This window comes from Salvelinus namaycush, chromosome 16 (assembly GCF_016432855.1).
Source record: "Salvelinus namaycush isolate Seneca chromosome 16, SaNama_1.0, whole genome shotgun sequence".
In the NCBI taxonomy this organism is placed as follows: Eukaryota; Metazoa; Chordata; class Actinopteri; order Salmoniformes; family Salmonidae; genus Salvelinus; species Salvelinus namaycush.
The window spans coordinates 46,627,739-46,655,238 of record NC_052322.1 but is presented as its reverse complement, the minus strand read 5'-3'; the positions used below and the strand labels follow the sequence as shown (position 1 = coordinate 46,655,238).

At 42.4% G+C, this 27,500-nt stretch overlaps 2 protein-coding genes across 7 annotated transcripts in view; both read right to left on the bottom strand.

Annotated features, from left to right (window-relative positions):
• The window catches only part of LOC120061511 (platelet glycoprotein Ib alpha chain-like), a 1,712-nt gene extending 745 nt beyond the window's left edge, over positions 1-967 (bottom strand). Inside the window, exons 1-2 of the mRNA XM_039011402.1 lie at positions 460-967; positions 1-421 (exon numbers count right to left, since the gene is read on the bottom strand). The exon at positions 1-421 is cut by the window's left edge and continues 745 nt beyond it. Coding sequence (XP_038867330.1) covers positions 1-421; positions 460-891 — 853 coding nt within the window. The 5' untranslated portion in view covers positions 892-967. The remainder of the gene's footprint in view (positions 422-459) is intronic.
• LOC120061508 (arginine-glutamic acid dipeptide repeats protein-like) overlaps positions 1-27,500 on the bottom strand; it is a 348,162-nt gene that overhangs the window by 85,746 nt on the left and 234,916 nt on the right. For 4 of the 6 annotated variants that reach the window (XM_039011392.1, XM_039011391.1, XM_039011389.1 and 1 more), the window contains exons 6-10: positions 19,345-19,449; positions 6,482-6,530; positions 5,988-6,124; positions 5,218-5,317; positions 4,318-4,416 (exon numbers count right to left, since the gene is read on the bottom strand). In XM_039011392.1, coding sequence (XP_038867320.1) covers positions 4,318-4,416; positions 5,218-5,317; positions 5,988-6,124; positions 6,482-6,530; positions 19,345-19,449 — 490 coding nt within the window. Of the gene's footprint in view, positions 1-4,317; positions 4,417-5,217; positions 5,318-5,987; positions 6,125-6,481; positions 6,531-14,718; positions 14,880-19,344; positions 19,450-27,500 lie in introns of those variants that run through there. The other 2 variants (XM_039011393.1, XM_039011394.1) reach the window with 2 other exon arrangements.

Below are 27,500 nucleotides of genomic sequence, written 5' to 3'. Positions count from 1 at the left end.
TTAGGGTTAGTGAAATGAGAGGTAACAGAGATGAGACCTGTGGGTTAGTTAGGGTTAGTGAAATGAGAGGTAGCAGAGATGAGACCTGTGGGTTAGTTAGGGTTAGTGAAATGAGAGGTAGCAGAGATGAAACCTGTGGGTTAGTTAGGGTTAGTGAAATGAGAGGTAGCAGAGATGAGACCTGTGGGTTAGTTAGGGTTAGTGAAATGAGAGGTAGCAGAGATGAGACCTGTGGGTTAGTTAGGGTTAGTGAAATGAGAGGTAGCAGAGATGAGACCTGTGGGTTAGTTAGGGTTAGTGAAATGAGAGGTAGCAGAGATGAGACCTGTGGGTTAGTTAGGGTTAGTGAAATGAGAGGTAGCAGAGATGAGACCTGTGGGTTAGTTAGGGTTAGTGAAATGAGAGGTAGCAGAGATGAGACCTGTGGGTTAGTGAAATGAGAGGTAACAGAGATGAGACCTGTGGGTTAGTTAGGGTTAGTGAAATGAGAGGTAGCAGAGATGAGACCTGTGGGTTAGTTAGGGTTAGTGAAATGAGAGGTAGCAGAGATGAGACCTGTGGGTTAGTTAGGGTTAGTGAAATGAGAGGTAGCAGAGATGAGACCTGTGTTCTATGTAGCAGCAGCTGCAGGGAAGGAGAGGGGAAGAGATAGAGGGGGAGAGAGATAGAGAGACAGAGGGAGAAGGTGGCGAGAGTGAGGGAGGGAGAGGGGGGAAATGAGGGAGGTAACAAGTGACCCTGCAGACAGGTTGGTTCTGTCATCTCCACAGCCCCCACTGTCCACTTCAAAAGGAGGAAGGGAGGAAGAAAAGAGAGCAGGAAGAAATAATGAGGCTCGTCCTGGAGGGTGAGAGGAGTATATAAAACGAGGGAGCAGCGAGGCCAATACATGTCTGAGCTTGTGTGTCTGCATCAAGGTCGGGGTAAATTTACACCTGTCCCTCAAGGCTGTGTGTGGGGCTGCAAAAGACCAAATGGAAATCACATCACTTCACTGGGAGGGAGGGAGGGAGGGAGGGAGGGAGGGAGGGAGGGAGGGAGGGAGCAGGCAGTGTCCTTGGATGGTTAAGTACTGACTGGCTGGGCTATGGACACCATGGTGAGGGCCCACAACCTTACAACAGACTACCTCCTGCCTACCTCCTCAGGCAGTAGGAAAACATATCTGACCTCCTGGCCTGCGAATGGCCTGTGAGAGAACTGCGAGCATGGCGTGTGGCGAGAACTGACCCCCCCCCGACACCACACACGGATCATCTAAGCATGGCCGTGTAAGGTCGTGAGCCTTTAGCTAGCGTGTGTACAGTGCATTCGGAAAGTATTCAGACCACCTGACTTTTTCCACATTTTGATACGTTACAGTCTTATTCTAAAATGGATTACATTATTTTTGTTGCTCATCAATACCCCACAATGACAAAGTGTAAACACGTTTTTAGAAATGTTAACAGTATTTATAAAACATTTAATAAAAACGGAAATACCTTATTTACATAAGTATTCAGACCCTTTGCTGTGAGACTCGAAATTGAGCTCAGGCGCATCCTGTTTACATTGATCATCCTTGAGAAGTTAATTCAACTTAATTGAACCTGTCGGAAATTCAATTGATTGTACATGATTTGGAAAGTCACACACCTGTCTATATAAGGTCCCACAGTTGACAGTGCATGTCAAAGCAAAAACCAAGCCATGAGGTCGAAGGAATTGTCCGTAGAGCTCCGAGGCAGGATTGTGTGGAAGCACATATCTGGGGAAAGGTACCAAAACATTTCTGCAGCATTTATGATCCCCAAGAACATAGTGGCCTCCATCAATCTTAAATGGAACCACCAAGATGCTTCTTAGAGCTGGCTGCCGGGCCAAACTGAGCAATCGGGGAGAAGGGCCTGGTCAGGGAGGTGACCAAGAACCCAATGTTCACCTTCCAGAAGGACAACCATCTCTGCAGCACTCCACTAATCAGGCCTTTATGGTAAAGCGGCCAGACGGAAGCCACTCCTCAGTAAAAGGCACAACAGCCCGCTTGGAGTTACCTAAAGCACCTAAAAAATTCTCAGACCATGAGAAGCAAGATTATCTGGTCTAATGACCAGAATGCCAAGAGTCACATCTGGAGGATACTTGGCAATATCCCTACGGTGAAGCTTGGTGGTGGCAGCATCATGCTGTAGGGATGTTTTTCAGCAGCAAGGACTGGGAGACTAGTCAGGATCGAGGGAAAGATGAACGGAGCAAAGTACAGAGAGATCCTTGATGAAAACCTGCTCCAGAGTTCTCAGGACCTCAGACTGGTGCGAAGGTTCACCTTCCAACAGGACAACGACCCTAAGCCCACAGCCAAGACAACACAAGAGTGGCTTTGGGACAAGTCTCTGAATGTCCTTGAGTTGCCCAGCCAGAGCCCGGACTTGAACCCGAACGAACATCTCCGGAGAGACCTGAAAATAGCCGTGCAGTGACACTCCCCATCCAACCTGACAGACCTTGAGAGGATCTGCAGAGAAGAATGGGAGAAACTCCCCAAATACAGGTGTGCCAAGCTTGTAGCATCATACCCAAGAAGACTCAATGCTGTAATCACTGCCAAAGGTGCTTCAACAAAGTACTGAGTAAACAGTCTGAATGTGATGTTTTTTTATCTTTATACATTTGCAAAATTTGCTAAATTCCTGTTTTCACTTTGTCATTATGGGGTATTGTGTGTAGATTGATAACGGGGAAAAAACGATTTAATCCATTTCAGAATAAGGCTGTAACAAAAGTCAAAGGGTCTGAGTACTTTCTGAATGCACTGTAAATCATACAGAGAATTCATAGCTGGTCTATTGCTACTAAAGAACGAGCAACTTAATCTGTTACGATTACCTGCCTGGAATAACACATATGGAATCATGTAGTAACCAAAAAAGTGTAAGGCAAATCAAAATATATTTGATATATGAGATGCTTCAATGTAGCCAATCAAAGCCTTCAAGACAGCTTTGCACACTCTTGGCATTCTCTACCAGCTTCATGAGGTAGTCACCTGGAATGCATTTCAATTAACAGGTGTGCCTTGTTAAAAGTTGATTTGTGGATTTTTTTTCCCTTCTTAATGCGTTTGAGCCAATCAGCTGTGTTGTGAAGGTAGGGGGGGGTATATAGAAGAGAGCCCTATTTGGTAAAAAAACAAGTCCATATTATGGCAAGAACAGCTCAAATAACCAAAGAGGAACGACAGTCCATCATTAATTTAAGTTTCTTCAAGTGCGGTCGCAAAAATCATCAAGCGCTATGATGAAACTGGCTCTCATGAAGACCGCCACAGGAAAGGAAGACACAGGGTTACCTCTGCTGCAGAGGATAAGTTCATTAGTTACCAGCCTCAGAAATTGCAGCCCAAGTAAATGCTTCAGAGTTCAAGTAACAGACACATCTCAACATCAACTGTTCAGAGGAGACTGTGTGAATCAGGCCTTCATGGTTGAATTGTTGCAAAGAAACCACTACTAAAGGACACCAATAATAAGAAGAGACTTGCTTGGGCCAAGAGAAACGAGCAATGGACATTAGACCGGTGGAAATCTGTCCTTTTTTAAAAAGATTTTTGGTTCCAACTGCCGTGTCTTTGTGAGACGCAGAGTAGGTGAAAGGATGATCTCCGCAGCAATGTTCCAACATCTAGTGGAAAGCCTTCCCAGAAGACTTGGAGGCTGTTATAGCCGCAAAAAGGGGGGAACCAACTCCATATTAATGTCCATGATGTTGGACGAGCAGGTGTCCACATACCTTTGGCCATGTAGTGTATTCTAATAGCAGAACGTTCTAGCCCCAGCTGGATTGAGATTGGAATCTAAATGGAGGACAACGATACAGGCTCTCAATCTTTTCCTTCTTCCTTACACACACACACACACACACACACACACACACACACACACACACACACACACACACACACACACACACACACACACTTCTTCCAAGCTGAAGATTTTTTTTTCTGCAGGCGATAAACAGGATGCAGGTGCTCTCAACACTTATTTTTTTAATGTGACGGGCCCAAAGCAGCAGCTATACAGCAGAACCTTTGTCTCAACAACTCCCTCTTAAGACAACCCCAGTAACCCATAATAAGCCACTGGAGCATTGGAACAATATGGCTTATATAAAACTGTTTTGTGGACACTGTGCTAGCTCAATCAAGCGCAGCTTGAAAGAAAATAAATACTATTTAAACCCAAGCTCTGACGCCAAAACGTCCTATCTAGAGGTTAACGCTTATCAAATATTAATAATAACAAACAATAATAATAATAATAATGAGTGTCTTACCACTTCGTCCTCTGACCAGCACTTTTCTATGAGTTTTGGAACAGGCTTCTTCACCAGTCGCTGTAGGGCCTTGCCTGCATCGTAACGGCTCTCGTGGAGCTGAGGGGTAAAAACGTCAGTTCAACATTCAGAATATTTTATTGATATTATCTTATCTATGGACAAATGAAAAAACAACAGAAGGTGACTGTATAAACTACAGATGTTAAACATTGCATTATTTATTCAATTTTCTCGATTCATTTACATTAAGCTCGCATACCAACTGCTTTCATCGACACACACACACACACACACACACACACACACACACACACACACACACACACACACACACACACACACACACATCACAACGTGTCAAGTCAACATTTATCCTGAGTGACTTAAGTCACTGCATCAAATCAAACTTATTTATATAGCATCAGCTGATATCTCAAAGTGCTGTACAGAAACCCAGCCTAAAACCCCAAACAGCAAGCAATGCAGGTGTAGAAGCACGGTGGCTAGGAAAAACTCCCTAGACAGGCCAGAACCTAGGAAGAAACCTAGAGAGGAACCAGGCTATGAGGGGTGGCTAGTCCTCTTCTGGCTGTGCCGGGTGGAGATTATAACAGAACATGGCCAAGATGTTCAAATGTTCATAAATGACCAGCAAGGTCAGATAATAATAATCACAGTGAACAGGTCAGGGCTCCATAGCCGCAGGCAGAACAGTTGAAACTGGAGAAGCAGCACGGCATCAGTCCCTTTACTTTAGACAAACAAAGGGACCCCCCCCCCCGTCACTTTATGTAAAGTAGAGGTACTGATGCTGTGACTAAGTCGCTCTGGATAAGAGTGTCTGCTAAATGACCAATAATGTTCAACATGGCAGTGTGGGTTGTAAAAGCTAGTTACCGTGTTGAGTGCGTTGAGTGTGGTGTCGTCTCGCGAGGCCGCTAGGCAACCGTCTTCTGTAGAACCTCCGTCACACATCCCAGCGAAGGCAGCCATGCTCCTGCAGAACAAACATTAACAGATGGAGAAACGTCTATCCGACACCTAACAAACTACAATGCAAGTCACAGAGAGAGAAAAAAGAATGACAACTGATATGTCCAACCTTAAGTCAGCAAAGATCAATCCTCTTTTTAAATATTGTTATATACCTTCCAATACATCTAGGACTCTTGACCCTGTTTCACACTGGTGTCTGGTATGTAGGCCAGCTCAGTACAGATTACATGGGCTTGGCAGTGGGAAGTGGGTAATAGAGCCCCACAGAGGAGGTATAATAATACCCATAAAACCTAGCGGTTGCAAGCAAATATATTGATAAGTCACCTTGTCCTAGAGAGATTTACACGGTTATCTAAACATCACGCCAGGGTAAACCTACATGAACAAACAGCCTGTATTTTAAGTGATTCTAAAAAACTAACTGGAACCATTTCCCTGTTTGACCGCTAGGCTTTATGGGTATTATAATTCATACTGTGGTACTCTATCGGACTATTCCCTTCTGACATGGAGCAGGGTCATGTCTCCTGAGCTCACCTAGCAGCTCTGAGGCAAGTTGACAGTAGGAAAAGGGTATATAGAATTATCATCTCGCCAGACAGTAGGGTCAAGGGTCAGAGAATTATCCCTCCAGACAGTTGGGTCAAAGATCACGAGTCAGGTTTCACCTTGCAGCCCTGAGGTACATGAGCAGGTCACAGTCGTTGACCCCTGGCATCCACACTAGCTCCTCATTCTCTGTTACAGCCTGAGCCAGGACCCCCGGGGCGTCTGAGGGGAAGGGCTGCAGCTCAGGAAGCTTGGCCTAATTAGGCAGGAGGAGGAGGAGGGAGGGGGGGGGGGGTGGGGGGGGGTGGGGGGGGGGTGTCAATCACACTACAAATAGCACCATAAGACTAGCCTGTGAAATATCAGCTTTCAAAAGCTTTTCATCACCATCTAGCAAGAGTGGCTGTGTGAACAACATGTTTGCAAAGCACTATGGTTTAAATATCTCTAAAAAAAAAGGAGAATGTTGGGAAATGTTAACAAATGTAAGTCATCCAAACTATGAATTAATCTATTTCATTTTATATTGTAATAAATTACAGGTGATATTTTTCATAGAAATCTATAAAAACACTGGACAGCTACTACAATAATACATGTAAAAAATAGTTACTTGATGACTGGGCCCCACTCTGATCTCCCCCTGTGTGCTGTTTAGTCGCCTGGTAGAGAGAATAAGTTGTTAGATCACAACAAAGAAGATATGTACTACGGATGTTACAGGACTAGCTCAGTGCAATGACTAGTTCCTGTCCCCCTTGAGGGAATCATTATCTGGCTGGAGCAATAGGCGTGCAGACACTGAAGGTCGGCAGAACCAAGGTGCGACATCTTGTCTTTATTACAGAACAGGTAAACCAATCACGTCAATACCTCGGCAAGCAAAGAGTTTGTTTGCTCGATGGAAAACCTCCCATTGTGGGGATGATTTTTTTACTTGTCAAAATTAAAATGGTGCGTTGCAGATTTTGTTGCAATTCAAGATATCGATACATTTTTCTATGGAAGATATGCTTCTGTGCACAAAGATAATGGGTGTTCTCAAGGATATGTTTTGCTATAACATGGCAGAAACACCTCAGCAACAAAACGGCATCCCACTTAAAGAGGAGGCGGCGGTAGAATGGGTTGATACAGACTATTCCAGAGACACAGGCTGCCTGCAAAATGGCTGCTGGTTGGGTTACACAAATGTACAAACGTCGGTAACCATAGCAACATCCGCCTAGCAATGTAATAATAATAATAGTGTTCCTCCTTGCCATCTCCCTCCAGCTGCAGTGGATTAGAGAAAATGACGAGATGTTCCTTTTCCCTTCCGTTGCCTAGGTAACGGCACATAGATTTTCGTATAGTATAGTCTCTAGCTCAGATAGCTCTGCTGCGGAGAGCAGAGGAAGCCCAGAAACTGTCAAGAGTGATATTTGAAGTAGAAACGTTCCCTCTCTCCATCACTGGAGCTGGCTGGGGTTAGTGCTGGCTGGACTGGGGTGAAACCTGAGTCTGTTAGGTCCCTGTGGTAGTGTTAATATCCTCCAACCACAACCCTGGCCCCTCACTGTGACGGGTACACACGTTTTACCCCCCCCCCCTCGTGATTTTTCCACCAATCCTCACACCCCATCCAGCAAGCCTTGCCCCCCCCTTTCGCTCCTCTCCACCCCTCATCCCCCTTTCCCCTGGCCTCCACCATCCCTCATCCATTCCACTCTCTCTCTGACAGAGAGCAGACAGTTGTCAGGGGGGGGGAGTGATATTCCATAGTGTAATAAAATATGACAAATAGGTGCAGATGAAGAACCCCCCCCCTCCTCAACTGGAGCATTGGGTTTATTACTGAGAGAGCAGACTGTATACTAGCTCTTCATTGGGTTTATTAAGAGAGCAGACTGTATACTAGCTCTACATTGGGTTTATTATTGAGAGAGCAGACTGTATACTAGCTCTACATTGGGTTTATTACTGAGAGAGCAGACTGTATACTAGCTCTACATTGGGTTTATTACTGAGAGAGCAGACTGTATACTAGCTCTTCATTGGGTTTATTACTGAGAGAGCAGACTGTATACTAGCTCTTCATTGGGTTTATTACTGAGAGAGCAGACTGTATACTAGCTCTTCATTGGGTTTATTACTGAGAGAGCAGACTGTATACTAGCTCTTCATTGGGTTTATTACTGAGAGAGCAGACTGTATACTAGCTCTTCATTGGGTTTATTACTGAGAGAGCAGACTGTATACTAGCTCTTCATTGGGTTTATTACTGAGAGAGCAGACTGTATACTAGCTCTACATTGGGTTTATTATTGAGAGAGCAGACTGTACACTAGCTCTTCATTGGGTTTATTATTGAGAGAGCAGACTGTATACTAGCTCTACATTGGGTTTATTACTGAGAGAGCAGACTGTATACTAGCTCTTCATTGGGTTTATTATTGAGAGAGCAGACTGTATACTAGCTCTTCATTGGGTGTATTACTGAGAGAGCAGACTGTATACTAGCTCTTCATTGGGTTTATTATTGAGAGAGCAGACTGTATACTAGCTCTTCATTGGGTGTATTACTGAGAGAGCAGACTGTATACTAGCTCTTCATTGGGTTTATTACTGAGAGCAGACTGTATACTAGCTCTACATTGGGTTTATTACTGAGAGAGCAGACTGTATACTAGCTCTACATTGGGTTTATTACTGAGAGAGCAGACTGTATACTAGCTCTACATTGGGTTTATTATTGAGAGAGCAGACTGTATACTAGCTCTACATTGGGTTTATTACTGAGAGAGCAGACTGTATACTAGCTCTACATTGGGTTTATTACTGAGAGAGCAGACGGTATACTAGCTCTACATTGGGTTTATTACTGAGAGAGCAGACTGTATACTAGCTCTACATTGGGTTTATTACTGAGAGCAGACTGTATACTAGCTCTTCATTGGGTTTTTTACTGAGAGAGCAGACTGTATACTAGCTCTACATTGGGTTTATTACTGAGAGAGCAGACTGTATACTAGCTCTTCATTGGGTTTATTACTGAGAGAGCAGACTGTATACTAGCTCTTCATTGGGTTTATTATTGAGAGAGCAGACTGTATACTAGCTCTACATTGGGTTTATTACTGAGAGAGCAGACTGTATACTAGCTCTACATTGGGTTTATTACTGAGAGCAGACTGTATACTAGCTCTACATTGGGTTTATTACTGAGAGCAGACTGTATACTAGCTCTACATTGGGTTTATTACTGAGAGAGCAGACTGTATACTAGCTCTTCATTGGGTTTATTATTGAGAGAGCAGACTGTATACTAGCTCTTCATTGGGTTTATTACTGAGAGCAGACTGTATACTAGCTCTACATTGGGTTTATTACTGAGAGCAGACTGTATACTAGCTCTACATTGGGTTTATTACTGAGAGCAGACTGTATACTAGCTCTACATTGGGTTTATTATTGAGAGAGCAGACTGTATACTAGCTCTACATTGGGTTTATTACTGAGAGAGCAGACTGTATACTAGCTCTTCATTGGGTTTATTACTGAGAGAGCAGACTGTATACTAGCTCTACATTGGGTTTATTACAGAGAGCAGACTGTATACTAGCTCTACATTGGGTTTATTATTGAGAGAGCAGACTGTATACTAGCTCTTCATTGGGTTTATTACTGAGAGAGCAGACTGTATACTAGCTCTTCATTGGGTTTATTACTGAGAGAGCAGACTGTATACTAGCTCTACATTGGGTTTATTACTGAGAGCAGACTGTATACTAGCTCTTCATTGGGTTTATTACTGAGAGCAGACTGTATACTAGCTCTACATTGGGTTTATTACTGAGAGAGCAGACTGTATACTAGCTCTACATTGGGTTTATTAAGAGAGCAGACCGTATAGCAGCTCTGTGAAGAGTATAAGCGCTAGACATGTATGAATATAAGGTCTATGTAGGTACTCCTTAAAATGACGAACACTTTATTTAAACGAGTCAACCAGGCCATGTAGTATAACTACACAACTAAAACCTTACATTAGAAGTGTGCAACAGCGTGAAGGTGGAAACCTTTCAGAAAATGATTGGTGCAACACCAGGGACAAATACAATAAAGTGAAATGTGCAGTGCCTTCAGAAATTGTCTCCGGACCACTTTTTCCAATAGTCTCTTTTTTAGGACCCATTTAGGTACCCCTCCCCCCAAAAATAAAACAATTATTTTGATAATATTTTCAATTTGACCTTTACAGCCTGAATTTAAAATGGATTTAAATAGAGATTTTGTGTCACTGGCCTACACACAATACCCTATAAGCGGAGTCAATAAGTAGTCAACCCCTTTGCTGTGATAAGCCTAAATATGGTCATGAGTAAAAATGTGCTTAACAAGTCACATAATAAAGTTGCATTGTGCAATAAAAGTGTTTAACACATACAGATAATTGTAAGGTCCCTCAGTCAAGCAGTGAATTTTCAAAACAGACAACCACAAAGACCAGGGAAGTTTTAAAATGCTTCTCAAAGGCGGCACCTATTGGTAGATGGGAAAAATTGAAAAAGCCAACATTAAATATCCCTTTGAGCATGGTGAAGATTTTAATCATTTTTTTTTTATTTGGATGGTGTATCAACGCACCAAGTCACTACAAAGATGTCCTTCCTAACTCAGTTGCCAGAGAGGAAGGAAACCGCTCAGTGATTTCACCATTAGGCCAATGGAGACTTTAAAACAATTACAGAGTTTAATAATAAAAAATTATTTTCAATCACATTTATTCATACAGCCCTTTTTACATCAGCCGATGTCACAAAGTGCTGTACAGAAACCCAGCCGAAAACCCCAAACAGCAAGCAATGCAGGTGTAGAAGACCAAAGTGCTGTACAGATGGCTGTGATTGGAAAAGACTAAGGATTGATCAACACATATTTTTGTTCAGTGTACAAACGCAACATGTAAAGTGTTGGTCCCATGTTTCATGTGCTGAAATAAAATATCACAGAAATTGTCCATACGCACAAAAAGCTAATTTCTCTCAAATGTTGTGCACAAATTGGTTTTCCATCCCTCTAAGTGAGCATTTCTACTTTGCCAAGATAATCCATCCACCTGACAGGTGTGGCATATTAAGAAGCTGATTAAAAAGCATGATCATTACACAGGTGCACCTTGTGCTGGGGACAATAAAAGGCCACTCTTAAATGAGCAGTTGTGTCACACAACACAATGCCACAGATGTCTCAAGTTGAGGGAGGGTGCAATTGGCATCTTGACTGCAGGAATGTCCACCAGAGCTGTTGCCAGAGAATTTCATGTCAATTTCTTTACCATAAGCTGTCTCCACCGTCAATTTAGAGAATTTGGCAGTACATCCAACCGGCCTCATAACTGCAGACCATGTATATGGCGTTGTGTGGGTGAGCGGTTTGCTGATGTCAACGTTGTGAACAGAGTGCCCTATGGTAGTGGTGGGGTTATGGTATGGACAGGCATAAGCTACAGAAAACAAATACATTTTATCGATGGCAATTTCAATGCAGAAAGATACTGTGATGATATCCTGAGGCCCATTGTTGTGCCATTCATCCCCTGCCATCACCTCATGTTTCAGCATGATAATGCACGGTTGCAAGGATCTGTACACAATTCCTGGAAGCTGAATATGTCCCAGTTTTCCATGGCCTGCATACACACCAGACATGTCACCCATTGAGCATGTTTGGGATGCTCTGGATCGGCGTGTACGACAGCGTGTTCCAGTTCCCACCAATATCCAGAAACTTCGCACAGCCATTGAAGAGGAGTGGGACAACATTCCACAGGCCACAATCAACAGCCTGATCAACTCTATGTGAAGGAGATGTGTCTCGCTGCATGAGGTAAATGGTGGTCACACCAGATACTGACTGGTTTTCTGATCCACCCCCATACCTTTTTTTTAAGGCATCTGTGACCAACAGAAATGTATCTGTATTCCCAGTCATGTAAAATCCATAGATTAGGGCCTAATGTAGTTATTTCAATTGACTCATTTTCTAATATGAACTTTAACTCAGTAAAACCTTTTAAATAGTTGGATGTTGTGTTTATACTTTTGTTCGGTATAGTTACTCCACAATACTAACTGAATTGACAGAGTGAAAAGAAGGAAGCCTGTAATGAATAAAAATATTCCAAACATGCATCCTGTTTGCAACAAGGCACTTGTTTGGAAACGCAATACAAATGATTGTGAATACAAAAAGTGTTATGTTTGGGACAAATCCAACACAACACATTACGGAATACCACTCTCCATATTTTCAAGCATAGTGTTTATAAAATGTATAATATCCCAATGCCCCGGTGATTGGGAACGTCGCCATGTGTAGGGTGCCGTCTTTCAGATGGGACGATAAACAGGTATCCTGACACTTATTGTAAGAGTAGGGTGTCTAGGCTAAATTCCCAAACTGGCTCTCATACCATTATGGCCACCTAATCATCCCCAGCTTCTAATTGGATCAATCATCCTCCCTCTTCTCCCCAGTAACTATTTTCCAGGTTGTTATTGTAAATGAGAATGTGTTCTCAGTCAACTTACCTGGTAAAATATGGGTAAAATAAATAACTTTTTATGGGTACGCTTGTAATCGTCAAAGACTGAGGAGTTTTTCAGGATATAAAAGAAACGGAATGGAGCTAAGCGTGCAACATCCTAGAGGAAAAGCTGGTTCAGTCTGCTTCCCACAAGACACTGGGAGATTAATTCACCTTTCAGCAGGACAATAAGCTAAAACAGAAGGCCAAATCTACACTGGAGTTGATTACCAAGAAGACGGTAAAAAGACGAGTTACAGTTTTGACTTAAATCTGCTTGAAAATCTAAGGCAAGACCTGAAAATGGTTGTCCAGCAATGATCAACAACTAATTTGACAGCGCTTTCAGAATTTATAAAAGAATAATAGGTAAATATTGCACAATCCAGGTGTGGAAAGCTCTGAGAAATTACCCAGAAACACAGCTGTAATCACTGCCAAAGGTGATTCATGTATTGACTCAGTGGTTTGAATTCTAATCTACTGAAAATATATTAAGTGTTTTATTTCCTTTTTATTTATTTTTTCAAAAGGTTACAATTTTTCTTCTACTTTGACATAATATTTTGTGTAGATCATAGACATAAAATTACAATTTTAAATACAACTTTGTAACAAAACGTGGGAAAAGTGGTATTTATATTTTGTGGTATTTATAAATATTTTCTGAAGGTGCTGTACAGGTTGAGGTCCCAAATTACCCACAGTGGGGTAAGTGGGCAGTTTGACAGTTCCACAAACTTGTCAGGACAGACTATGGAAGTCTAATGAGATCTTTTAGTCAATATAACTAAGAGAACAAATATGATATATTGGCGATTCAGATATGGGGTATACATAACACTTGAAGACAATTAACTATAATTACTTTGCTATTAAGACAATACCTGGTTTAGTTGAACTCTATAAATGTTATATTTAGAAAAAGGGAAGAATCAATGAGTTGAAAAGTTGACACTTCTTTTATGAACCCATTTATTCATATATCCATTTATATATAAAAAATAAAATAAAAATGTTAGTGATTGGGGTACATTTCTCTATGCACGTTATGAGTAATATTTAAGGAAAGTATTATCTGATCATATGTGATATTTTATCATATTATTATACCTGAACCTGAATATGCAGCGATATTAAATGTGGCTTTCAACAGTTTGTCCGAATACCCATACTAGCTTAATAAATAGTATGCGGGGGAAAAAATACAGTTTTCTAGTATGTGAAATTTCGAAAACAGTACTAAAAATGCTATGCTTCATCTAATGCATCTCAACTCAGCTGTTGAGTAAAACATTATTTTTTTTATACTAGATCAAACGCCGAGCTTAGTATACAGTTTAAGTATGTAGTAGTACGCTAGTATAGGTATTCGGACACAAACGTGTGTCTATTTTGTATCGGATGAGTAACAGTCAGTGCAACAGGAATGGGTCTCAACATATTTCATATCAAGTCTAGAAAATGACACATGCAAGACCAAACAGGCATCTGTGTAATTGTTACTTCCTGAACCAAAACAATAACAGAACAGTCCTGATCCAGCATGGTGCAACTTTATCAGGGGAAACCCCGCCCCAAACATCAATTCCGTCCAATCCTCGCACGACTATAACGCTGTCATAATATTACAAAAACAGTGCGAAAAAAAAAAAAACTACTTTTCTAATCAACCACACAGTCTCCTGAAACACCTACAACATGAAGTATTTCTTTGACGTGATCATATGTATCAGATGGAGCGAGAGTGTGTGTGAGCACAAAGCTTCTCAGGGCTGCCATGTCGGCTCGATTGTAAACACGAGAACAGACAGAGTGGGCTACTGCAAAATGGAGTCAGCACAAGCCTTGCTTCTGTTCTCATTTCTCCTATAGGCAACAACAAAAAAAGGTGTAGAAAAGTTAGCTTGCTTATATAATATGATTATGTAAACGGTAGATCTCGCCTTCATGTTCCGTTACGCCAATGTCGTTACAATGTAGTGCTTTCGCCCAGCGATTTACCTTTATGCATGGCAACTCTGGCAGGGATATGCACCTTTCACGAATACAATGTATCCGATAACAGTATGCTCTTGTCTAATTTAAAACTATGGTCAGATATTCATGTTCTGTTGATATCCGTGACAAAAAAAAAACACTCGGGTGTATAATTAAATGAATTCGGGTAAACAGGTTTGCTACACTAGACAGATGAAAAGCTGCGACTACTCAGACAGACTGTCTCAAAACTACTCTCGGAATTAAACCGTAACATGTGAATATATTTATCAACCTACCTCCGAGTAGCAAACATGTCGTCCATTTCTGACACCAATCTCTAAGGTTCGTATGTTGACAGTTTGTCTAAAACTGAAGTGTTCGTTGTGAATCGACTCACTCACTCTCTCTCTCTCCTTCCCACCTATTGTCAGGTGCTCAAAATGGAGGACGGCGCTAAGCGCTTGCTCCAGCCTCAGAGAGGGGTTTCCACTGAGCTGGTGCTGTGACCTCACAGCGTATCCCCACCTAGAGGCTCCCGTTTCTACCACAGACACAACTGAGCATGTGCTACGACCTCACACGCAGGCAGGATACGGAATCCATCTCGGTCGTCACAACCATAAAGTCATAAACCACGCCTATTTCTACCATTTCTCTTAAAATCAGATTTTAAACCTAACATTAACCACACTGCTAACCTTATGCCTAACCTTAACTTTCAATTATGAGCAAAAAGCAAATGTTTGTTTTCATGATTTTTTTCTCGATATAGACCATTTTGACTTTGCGGCTGTGGTAACTAGTGAAAACCATCTATCTCCCCCGTCTCGAATGTCTGGTCTGTAATAAACAAGGCCATTGAAATTGAACGCGAGGCTGCAGACCGGGGGAGACCGACTGCCCGCTCTCATTGAAACGGAGGTTCTAGGCCGACCGCGGTATCGCAGGCATTGTTAGCAGAAAAAAAGGATCCCCATTATAGTGAATGGAAAAATGGCTACCTTTGCGGTCAATCTTCGTATAAATAAAATTTCTCGGACAATCATGGCTGTAGTGGAGCGGCCGAGAGTTTCCAGTTCCTTGGTGTCCACATCACCAACAAACTAACATGGTCCAAACACACCAAGACAGTCGTGAAGAGGGCACGACAACACCTTTTCCCCCTCAGGAGACTGAAAAGATTTGGCATGGGTCCCCAGATCCTTAAAACAGTTTTACAGCTGCACCACCGAGAGCATCATGACCAGTTGTATCACCACCTGGTATGGCAACTGCTCGGCATCTGACCGTAATGGCGCTACAGTGGGTAGTGCGTACGGCTCAGTACATCACTGGGGCCGAGCTTCCTGCTATCCAGCACCTCTATACCAGGCGGTGTCAGAGGAAGGCCCCAAAAATGGTCAAATACTCCAGTCAGCCAAGTCAGAGACTAGAGTCACAGACATAAAAAAAAATCCCATCAAAACCCATCAGTTTAAGATAGAGATATCAGTTTTTTTTTTTTGCGTGGGCCGCGTCTCAATCCACCACAACCGCATAAATCGGCAGTCTGCACTCTGTGGTGGATAGTGGCCAAGCTACAGAGGTGTTTGTCAGACCATGAGGCATCCCGAAAATCAGTCTTCTCACAAAAACGTCTGTTGCATCTGAACACGAACGTATTCTCAGTTTTGCTCCATGTTCCCACTAATTGTTTGGTGCACTGAGAAATGTTTATTGTGTCTACACTTGACAGATGTGGTCCCGTGTGGCTCAGTTGGTAGAGCATGGCGCTTGCAAAGCCAGGGTTGTGGGTTCAATTCCCACGGGGGGACCAGGATGAATATGTATGAACTTTCCAATTTGTAAGTCGCTCTGGATAAGAGCGTCTGCTAAATGACTTAAATGTAAATGTAATGTGTCTTGTGATTGGAAACAATCACATTGTGAGAATTTTGTGCAACTTCCGGGCGCGCGTTCACAGTGAACACTGAGGCTGTACCCAATAGGCTATTGGAGCATAATGTAGGCATAACAACAAAACCAACAGAGCAAATCCCGTAAACATTTTCACATGGAAATAAATAGCTTTTGATTTCTACGATATAGCCTACAGAATGTGGTGTGATTTACGTTTTTACACTATGATTTTTTACTTGGTCTGTAAAACCATGGGACAAATTTATTTACCTTTATTTAACTAGGCAAGTCGGTCAATGATGGCCTAGGAACAGAACTGCCTTGTTCAGGAGCAGAATGACAGAGTTGTACCTTGTCAGCTAGGTGATTCGAACTTTCAACCTTTTCGGTTACTAGTCCAACGCTCTAACCACTAGGCTACGCTGCCGCCCCGTAGGTGACTGTATTGTGTTGTATGATGATGCAAGAAACTTCTTTACAAAATAAAATTTATTATTATTAGACCATGTAGGATACCACTTGCATATTCATGCATGTCTCAAAATACAACACTGCCCCTTTAATTAAGATATAAGCTTTTTACCTGACTGGCATTCAAAAAGACAGCATGAAATGTAGCCTACACGTGTTGTGCTCTTGTAGGAAGTAGTAACTCCCCATTGTTGACCTATACTTCTCTATAACTGGGCTAATAACTCACTAACTAGTGAAAGAATATTAACAAAATGTGCAACATGCGCGGCTCTGATCTGAAAAGCGCATTCACTCGCGGGTGATTGAAAGAATCGTGAGGCTACCCTCGCCAATAGAATTCTACTCCGTTGCGCTCTGGCTCTGCCAATAAAATCACAGACTCAATCTTGCAAAAGTTAGATTTGTTTCGGTGCATTGAAAAGAGGCTGATATAATGTTGATTCGATCACATACATTTAAAAAAAAAATCTATATAGTGCAAACTAATGAGGCGAACTCAGTGAAGTTCAACCTCTTGCGTCTCTGCGCGGCAAGGCACTTCTTTTGCGCTGCAGTTCTGGAGTTAGTGTGCGGCCGTACACACGCGCATCTTAGAGGGAACATTGTCTATGACCCCCACAAGTGTCATGGGACTCATCTGAAGGTAACCCATACAAACTAATGGTAGGATGGAGATATATATAGATATTAAACCATCTGAAGGTAACCCATACAAACTAATGGTAGGATGGAGATATATATAGATAATAAACCATCTGAAGGTAACCCATACAAAGTATGGAGATATATATAGTCTAGTCTTTTTTGGTATTTGGTATGTAACTGTTATGAAAGTTCTATTGTGAATTTTGTTTTGTATTTAAATGTGTACATGACACTGCAACAACATTTCCCCATGGGGACAATAAAGTCAGCAGGTAAGTATATATATAGATATTAAACCTTCATCTGACGGTAACCCATACAAACTAATAGAAGTACGGAGGTTTGTTTTGTAACCCCCAAAAATATGGGTAGTCCAAAAAAGTAATATTGTAAATATTTCCTGAGCTTTCTTTTATCTCCTAGATATAGAATAGACACTTCAAAACCTATTTTCTTATGATTTCATTTTTTTGTGTGCCAATTATGAATCTGTTATTTATATGCACTATACCAGTAAAGGTAAAATTGAAAATATTATCAAATAATTGTTTTATTTTTGGGGGGAGGGGTACCTAAATGGGTCCTAAAATATATCTAAATGATCCACATAATGGCCCTAACTGATCCAAAAGAGACTATTCGGAAATAATCATTTTACACCTTGATTACATCGAGACACGATCACATATCTTTTATTCGTGGGAATACTTGGGAACATATTTCCTAAATTTAAACACATTTTTAGCTGAATTCCTAGTAATTGTCTTTCTTTTTTTTTAACAAAAAATACAATCCCAATCCATTTTTTTTTATAAAAAAGTTTTGCGGGGCAGGTTTTGGCCCACATGCCGCCTGTTGCCGACCCGATGTACAACATACCATTGTACCAGATTTAGCTTTCTAATATTACTGTATAACATTGATGGGGAAAAAAGTTGCAATGGGAGAGGGTGGAATTGGCCAGGTGGAGGCTGGAGAAGGTACATTTGGGTCGTAACATTGCACAATCAAACTGCGAGCATTAAACAATATCTTGGTATCCATTTTTCTCTCATTACTTTTTTTTTTTACCCTGCAACTGCAAGTAGCTTGATGTGTAAACTACTACTAAAACAGTAAGCCAGTTGGCTACAGTAGGCCTGGTGCAGTATATACTGTAGTATAGTAAGTAAGATGATCTTATTTGTTCTCTGAGCAGCAACATACAGTAATAGCGGATTTATGATCCAGACTCCGTATGGAGGGTGTGATGCAATTGTGGAGCCTCCGGAGGCCAAATCGAGCTCCGTACAGCGATGAGCTGCACCGGCCACATTTTGTAACAATGCCGGAGAGCTCCGTATAGACCCGCATTTACATGATTGGTTGACGGGAAGGTGTGGGCGGGAGGTCCTGTATAAACACTAACTCACTTCCTTGACAACAGCGCTGCGAAGCGCAAGATGTAGGAATGCCCCGCCTTCTCCAGATGTCTTATCACCATTAATGGTGTACGGCCAATGCAGACGTCGGATTGACCATGCATCGCTTTTTTAAAAAGTCAGTCAGTAAAAGGCGTGGTCAATCCGACGTCTGAGTTTGCCGTACACCATTTACCGTGATACGGCCTCTGCAGAAATCCGGGCATTTATACTTCGAGCAGCGCAGAACTGTTGTCAATGAAATTTAGTTTATGTTTATTCAGAACCTCCCGCCCTCACCTATCGTCAACCAATCATGTCAATGCGGGTCTATACGGAGCCCTCCGGCATTGTTACAGAATTTGAGAGACACACAGCGAGGCAGGACCGGAGCTCAATTTGGCCTCTGCGTGCCTCCAGAGGCTTTGCTATTGCGTCACAACATACATACGGCGCCCCGGTCCCACATTTTCAGATAAAGCACAAATTGGCTTTTAGGCTTACCTGGTCTCTGGGTTGTATCCCAGGATGTAGAAAAAGGAGTCGATGCGAGCTTTGAACTCCCTGGCAGCAAAGATGTCTGAGAAATGGGCAATGTTACACTTCCCCCTGAAACACAAGACGGACATGGAAAATGTGATTTATTTGTCAACATCTTACAGTCTATGGTAAAGATATAGGTGTACAAAACATCATTGATATTGTTGCAAGAATGTCATTAATCGTGTTTTTGGGGAAGTGCGTCATGGAAAAACAAGAAAAATGGAGGAAAATGTGTTTTATTAGTCAACATACAGACATATTAACACATTGCTATGTACAGAGCATTCAGACCTGGACTTTTCACCATTTTGTTACGTCACAGCCATTTTGTTACGTCACAGCCATTTTGTTACTTATTCAAAAATGTATTTGTTTTTCCCCCCCTCATCAATCTACACACAATACCCCATAATGACAAAGCAAAAACAGTTTTCTGTTTTTTAATTTTTTATAAATTAGAAAAAATGTATAAAAACCTGTTTTTGCTTTGTCATTATGGTGTATTGTGTAAAGATAGATGAGGGGGGGGAACTATTTCATACATTTTAGAATAAGTAACAAAATGTGGAAAAAAGTGAAGGGGTCTGAATACTTTCCAAATGCACTGTAAGTACCACGTAATTAACTGTTTTCTGGGGAGTTCTATAGAGGGTTGCCAGGTGACGCCTCCTGGCGGCCATGTTGGAAAACCACTGCATAAATTAATCCGACAACAACAGCCGAGTGGCTACCCCAAGCTGCATGATAACAGTTCCTACACCTACTTCATTCATCACCATGGTCAATTTCTGTGCCGTATTTGCTCTAACAAGGCAGGAAAGACAACGGGACATTCTTTTTTTTTTTTTTACAGATTATCCAGAATCATGAAACATCAAGGAGATAAGATTCAAGAAGTGTCAGAAAAGCGAAGAAACGTTTTTGCCCGTCAAGACCTGAACCCAGACAGCTTTCAGTACAGGATCTGATTTGTTCATTTCATCACTGGTAAGTCTGATTTTGAGTTTATTTTAGCTGTTATGTTAGCTGTTATGTTAACCAGGTTTCAACATCAGCTAGATAGCTTGTAGTCTAACATACATTGCTCTCATCGGCGGCACACGAGTGTCATAGTTTCGGGGGAAGCAAATTTTTTCAAAATAAAAATGCACCTATATATTTATTAGGATCCCCAGTAGCATTTGCAGAAGCAGCAGCTACACTACCTGGGGTCCACAACAACAACAAAAAAACAAAAAAACATGACAAGTAACAAAACACACAAAAAAACAAAACAAAACTGATAGACAAGAAAACTCAAACAAATTTAAAATACAATATAAATATATAAAATGATGAGTCAAATCACAGGGTAGCCTATACCTACTCTGCTGACACTTACAAACAGATCAATAACAACAACCTGGTCTTGAATGTAACCATCTAATCTAGATGGATATGACGTCCATCTAGCTTGGAGGAGAACATTATTGTCCCCCCCCCCAAAAAAACACACCAGTGTCACCGACCCGATGATAATTTGTTGAGAAAATTTTATGGACATTACAGCATAGGACAAAAACCTCAACTGGATAGGATATCCTGCTGTGTTGACTATTCGTTGTTTTAGCCCCAAAAATAGATTGAATCTTTATATGACACACAACCAGCAATAAAAGAGCCCTGATGGTACAGGTGACCTGAAGAAGTGATACTCTAACATCAGGTGTTTTTTAAATCTTTTTTATCAAAAAATACAAACACAACATGTAAAGTGTTGATCTCATGTTTTCACAAGATGGCAACTTCGCTTCAATTCCTTGGGGGAAATGTGCAGTATTTTTTTATTATGTATTATTTCTTACATTGTTAGCCCAGAAAACCTTAAGTGCTATTAAATACAGCCGGGAAGAACTATTGGAATACAGAGAGACGTCAACTTACCAGCACAACCAGCACTACGACCAGGAATACGACTTTCCAAAAGCGGATCCTTTGTCTGCACCTCCCAAGGCATTTGAACTGTTGCCAGAGGCCGACCCAAAACAACGCAGTCGGAGGAGAGGGTGCCGGAGCGGTCTTCTAGTGAGGCTTCGGATGCGCGCACACCACCCACCGCTTCCCAGTATATTACTCGCTAATGTCCAGTCCCTAGTTAACAAAGTCGACGAAATCAGGGCAAGAGTTGCTTTCCAAAGAGATATCCGGGATTGTAACACTTTGTGGCTAGCTGGGGACATGCTGTCGGAGTCCGTACAGCCAACGGGATTTTCAGTGCATCGCGCCGACAGGAACAAACATCTCTCCGGTAAGAAGAAGGGCGGGGATGTATGTTTCATGATTAACAACTCATGGTGTAATTGTAACAACATACAATAACTCAAGTCCTTATGTTCACCTGACCTAGAATTCCTCACAATCAAATGCCGACCGTATTATCTCCCAAGAGAACTCTCCTCGGTTATCATCACAGCCGTGTATATCCCCCCGCAAGCGGATACCAAGACGGCCATCAAGGAACTACACTGGACTTTATGCAAACTGGAAACCATACATCCTGAGGCTGCATTTAATGTAGCTGGGGATTTTAACAAAGCTAATTTGAGAACAAGGCTACCTAAATTCTATCAGCATATCGATTGCAACACGCTGGACCACTGCTACTCTAATTTTCGCAATGCATACAAGGCCCTCTCCCGCCCTCCTTTTGGGAAATCTGACAATGACTCCATATTGTTGCTCCCCTCCTATTAGGCAGAAACTAAAACAGGAAGCGCCCGTGCTTAGGTCTATCCAACGCTGGTCTGACCAATCGGATAACACGCTTCAAGATTGCTTCAATCACGTGGACAGAGATATGTTCCGGGTAGCCTCAGACAATAACATTGACGCAAGTTTATAAGGATGTTGTACACACTGTGACTATTAAAACCTTCCCTAACCAGAAACCATGGAAAGATGGCAGCATTCGTGCAAAACTGAAAGCACGTACCACTGCATTTAATCATGGCAAGGTTACTGGAAACATGACCGAATACAAACAGTGTAGTTATTCCCTCTAAGGCAATCAAACAAGCAAAGTGTCAGTATAGAGACAAAGTGGAGTTGCAATTCAATGGCTCAAACACCAGACGTATGTGGCAGGGTCGACAGCCAATCACAGACTACAAAAAAGAAAACCAGCCCCGTCGTGGACATCGACGTCTTGCTCCCAGACAAATTAAACTACTTCTTTGCGCGCTGGGTCCTGGACTTCCTGACGGGCCGCCCCCAGGTGTTGAATGTAGGAAACAGCTCTCTTCCGCTGATCCTCAACACTGGGGCCCCACAAGGGTGCGTTCTCAGCCCTCTCCTGTACTCCCTGTTCACCCACGACTGCGTGGCCATGCACACCTCTAACTCAATCATCAAGTTCGCATTCAACACTACAGTGGTAGGCATGATTACCAACAACGACAAGACAGCCTATAGGGAGGAGGTGAGGGCCATGGAGTGTGGTGTCAGGAAAATAACCTCTCACTCAATGTCAGCAAAACAAAAGAGATGATCGTGGATGGGACAGCAGTGGAGAAGGTGGAAAGTTCCTCTGTGTACATATCACCAACAAACTGAAATGGTCCACCCACACAGATAGTGTGGTGAAGAAGGAGCAACAGCGCCTCTTCAACCTCAGAAGGCTGAAAAAATGTGGCTTGTCACCGAAAACCCTCACTAACTTTTACAGATGCACAATCGAGAGCATCCTGTCGGGCTGTATCATCGCCTGGTACAGCAACTGCATCGCCCACAACCACAGGGCTCTCCAGAGGGTGGTGCGGTCCGCCCAACACATCACCGGGGGCAAACTACCTCTCCTCCAGGACACCTACACCACCCGATGTCACAGGAAGGCCAAAAAGATCATCAAGGATAACAACCACCCGAGCCACTACCTTCCATCCAGAAGGCAAGGTCACTACAGGTACATCAAAGCTGTACAGAGAGATTGAAAAACAGCTTCTATCTCAAGACCATCAGACTGTTAAACAGCCACCACTAGCACAGAGAGGTGGCTGCCTACCTGCAGACTTGATATCATTGGCCACTTAAATAAATGGAACACTAGTCACTTTAATACTGCCACTTTAAGAATGTTTACATATCTCGCATTACTTATCTCATATGTATATACTGTATACTGTATCCTTCACTATATAACCTTTACTAACTATTGCATCTTAGCCGCTCTGTCACTGCTCATCCATATATTTATACTTATATATCCACATCCCATTCCTTTACTAGATTGTGTGTATTAGGTTTTGTTGTGGAATTGTTAGACATTACCTGTTAGATACTGCTGCACTGTCAGATCTAGAAGCACAAGCATTTTACTACACTCACAATAACATCTGCTAACCATGTGTTTGTGACCAATACGATTAGAAATATAAGATCACAGAAATGTTCCATATGCACGAAAAGCATATTTCTCTCAAATTTTGTCCACAAATGTGTTGACATCCCTGTTAGTAAGCATTTATCCTTTGCCAAGAAAATCCATCCACCTGACAGGTGTGGCATATCAAGAAGCTGATTAAACAGCATGATCATTACACATGTGCACCTTGTGCTGGCGGCAATAAAAGGCCACAAAAATGTGCCGTTTTTGTCACACAACACAATGCCGCAGATGTCTCAAAGTTTTGAGGGAGCATGCAATTGGCATGCTTACTGCAGGAATGTCCACCAGAGCTGTTGCCAGAGAATTTAATGTTAATCTCTCTACCATAAGCCGCCTCCAACATCCTATTAGAGAATTTGGCAGTAAGTCTAAACAGCCTCACAAACGTAGACCCAGTGTAACCACGCCAGCCCAGGACTTCCACATCGGGCTTCTTCACCTGCGGGATTGTCTGAGACGAGCCAGCCGGACAGCAGATTAAACTGTGGGTTTGCACAGTTTAATATGAAAGGAGACTCCCTCAGTTAGACTAGATGGTTGTTATATGCTGTGGATATGACAGGAGACTCCCTCAGTTAGACTAGATGGTTGTAATATGCTGTGGATATGACAGGAGACTCCCTCAGTTATACTAGATGGTTGTAATATGCTGTGGATATGAAAGGAGACTCCCTCAGTTATACTAGATGGTTGTAATATGCTGTGGATATGACAGGAGACTCCCTCAGTTAGACTAGATGGTTGTAATATGCTGTGGATATGAAAGGAGACTCCCTCAGTTATACTAGATGGTTGTTATATGCTGTGGATATGAAAGGAGACTCCCTCAGTTATACTAGATGGTTGTTATATGCTGTGGATATGACAGGAGACTCCCTCAGTTATACTAGATGGTTGTAATATGCTGTGGATATGAAAGGAGACTCCCTCAGTTATACTAGATGGTTGTAATATGCTGTGGATATGAAAGGAGACTCCCTCAGTTATACTAGATGGTTATTATATGATGTGGATATGACAGGAGACTCCCTCAGTTAGACTAGATGGTTGTAATATGCTGTGCCTTGCAGTGCCATTTAGGTAGAGAGCCCTGTCACCTTGTCGTCATGACAAAAGTGCCCCGTTAAATCAAATTAAGGGTGTAGCAATAACTGCTGATTAAACAGAAACACACTTTTTGCCTTGCCCCATTATTTTTTTTCTTTTTCTTATAATCTATTTATTTGACAATTTAAACACATTTAGCATAGACAATGTAATTATTGCAGAACTGCTGTTGTACGTGGAGGATGAGGGATGGAGTAGATATCTCAGATAGGGGGGAGTGAGGGTTTTATAAATAAGCATCAACCAGTGGGTCTTGCGACAGGTATACAGAGATGACCAGTTTACAGAGGAGTATAGAGTGCAGTGATGTGTCCTATAAGGAGCATTGGTGGCAAATTTGATGGCCAAATGGTAAAGAACATCTAGCCGCTCGAGAGCACCCTTAACTGCCGATCTATAAATGATGTCTCCGTAATCTAGCATGGTTATCTTCAAACCACTCAGACCTTCTAGGGGGAAAAGTATCTGGCATTGAACTTTGGTAGTAGTGGTTGTGTGTTTTAAGCTATGGATCCCATCACGTCCAGACATTTCAACACCTAGATTACAATGGTTGGATTTGCACTGAACAACTCATTTAAATGTCGGCACAAGGCATGTACAAAATCTACTTCTCAAACCCAGTAGATCAGTGGAGGGAGGTTGGACTCCAAGATCACTTATCTTATTAGGTTTGATAAGTTGAATCAGGTGTGTTAGTGCAGGGCCTGGAACAGAACCCTGCCCCCCCAGCATGGCCTGCTCCAAGCCCCCCCAGCATGGTTGGCCTGCTCCAAGCCCCCCCAGCATGGTTGGCCTGCTCCAAGCCCCCCCAGCATGGTTGGCCTGCTCCAAGCCCCCCCAGCATGGTTGGCCTGCTCCAAGCCCCCCCAGCATGGTTGGCCTGCTCCAAGCCCCCCCAGCATGGTTGGCCTGCTCCAATTGTAATAGGTTTAGACAGTGTGTGTGTGTGTGTGTGTGTGTGACTTTTAAACTGTATTTTTGTTTTTGTTTACAACATTTTCTAACATAGGTACACATATAACCCATGGTGAACAACGATGTTCCCTTATTCTCTGGGGACCTCTTCATCTGTAGACATGGTTTCAGAGCTCTCTGTATCTGAGGACAGAAAACATCACCAAAGAAACAGGCTAAGTTATACTCAAATTAGACAGCACTGAATATTACATTGTTATAAGCTCTCTATTTTCCTAGTTTTCCCTCGCTAGGGACTGGAACTGGAAAATTGTCCTCCCGTAAAAAGGTACCTGCCCTATCCAGAGTAGCCCACTCTGCCTTCTCTGACACCCGGAGTTGCCAATCTTTTCACCCTCCTCCATGGCTGCTAGCTAGCTAGCTACCTATCTACGAATGCATTTAGAGTTTGTGTTTTTAATTTACAAATGATATATACATCAATATATTTAGCTAGCTAATATGAAGTTAGCTAGCTGATGATATTTAATTCACAGTATGTAAAGTTAGCAAGCTAGCTACCTATCTACAAAAGCATTTAGAGTTTGTGTTTTTAATTTACAAATGATATATACATCAATATATTTAGCTAGCTAATATGAAGTTAGCTAACGTTAGCTGGTGGTATTTAATTCACAGTATGTAAAGTTAGCTAGCTAGCTAACATTACGTTAAAAGCACATTTGCGTTAGCCTGCACAGCAAGCTAGCTAATGCTAAAATAGTTTATCATTTTCAAAACACATTTACTTACTTGAATAGGTTCTCCCACTGCCTCCATTTTCTGGGTCCTTAGAAAAACTAAATAAAATGAGCAATGTGCCGGGAAGTTTCCGGTGGAAGCGGAACGCAGCCAGTCACGTGGACGATTGGAAGACACGGGGCAACACTATTACAGCAGACTGACTCCTCCAACATGGCGCCCGGTGTGGTTGCTAGGTGATTTCTGCCAGAACTGCAGCCTCTCTATTAGAGGTGATGTATTCAACAGCTGGCGTAGACTAATGAAATCTGAGGCAGCAGGTATTAAAGGGGTGTGTGTGTGTGTGTGTGTGTGTGTGTGTGTGTGTGTGTGTGTGTGTGTGTGTGTGTGTGTGTGTGTGTGTGTGTGTGTGTGTGTGTGTGTGTGTGTGAGAGTCACATGAGCACGAAGGTGCCAGTTTAAGTTAGTTATGATGGATGAAGTTGAGACTACGGAGCACCAGCTGAACCCATCATTCCTCCCTCCTTGCCCACCCGCCAAGAGATGACACACACGGAGATAGACACACACACACACCTTGATACAACTTCACATTACATCCCCCAGTGTGTGGGTGTGTGTCTGTCTAGCTGTGTGTCTGGGCCCATCATCACAATAACAGACATCACAGAGGTCAGTGTGTGCGTGTGTGTGTTCGTGTGTGTGTGTGTGTGTGTGTGTGTGTGCCTGTGTGTGTTCGTGTGTGTGTGTGTGTGCATGTCTGTCTGTCTTTGTGCATGTGTGTGTCTGCATGTGTGTGTGTGTGTGTGTGTGTGTGTGTGTGTGTGTGTGTGTCTGCATGTGTGTGTGTGTGCGAGTGCGTGTGTGTGTGTGTCTGCATGTGTGCGCGTGTCTGCATGTGTGTGTGTGTGTGTGCGCGTGTGTGTGC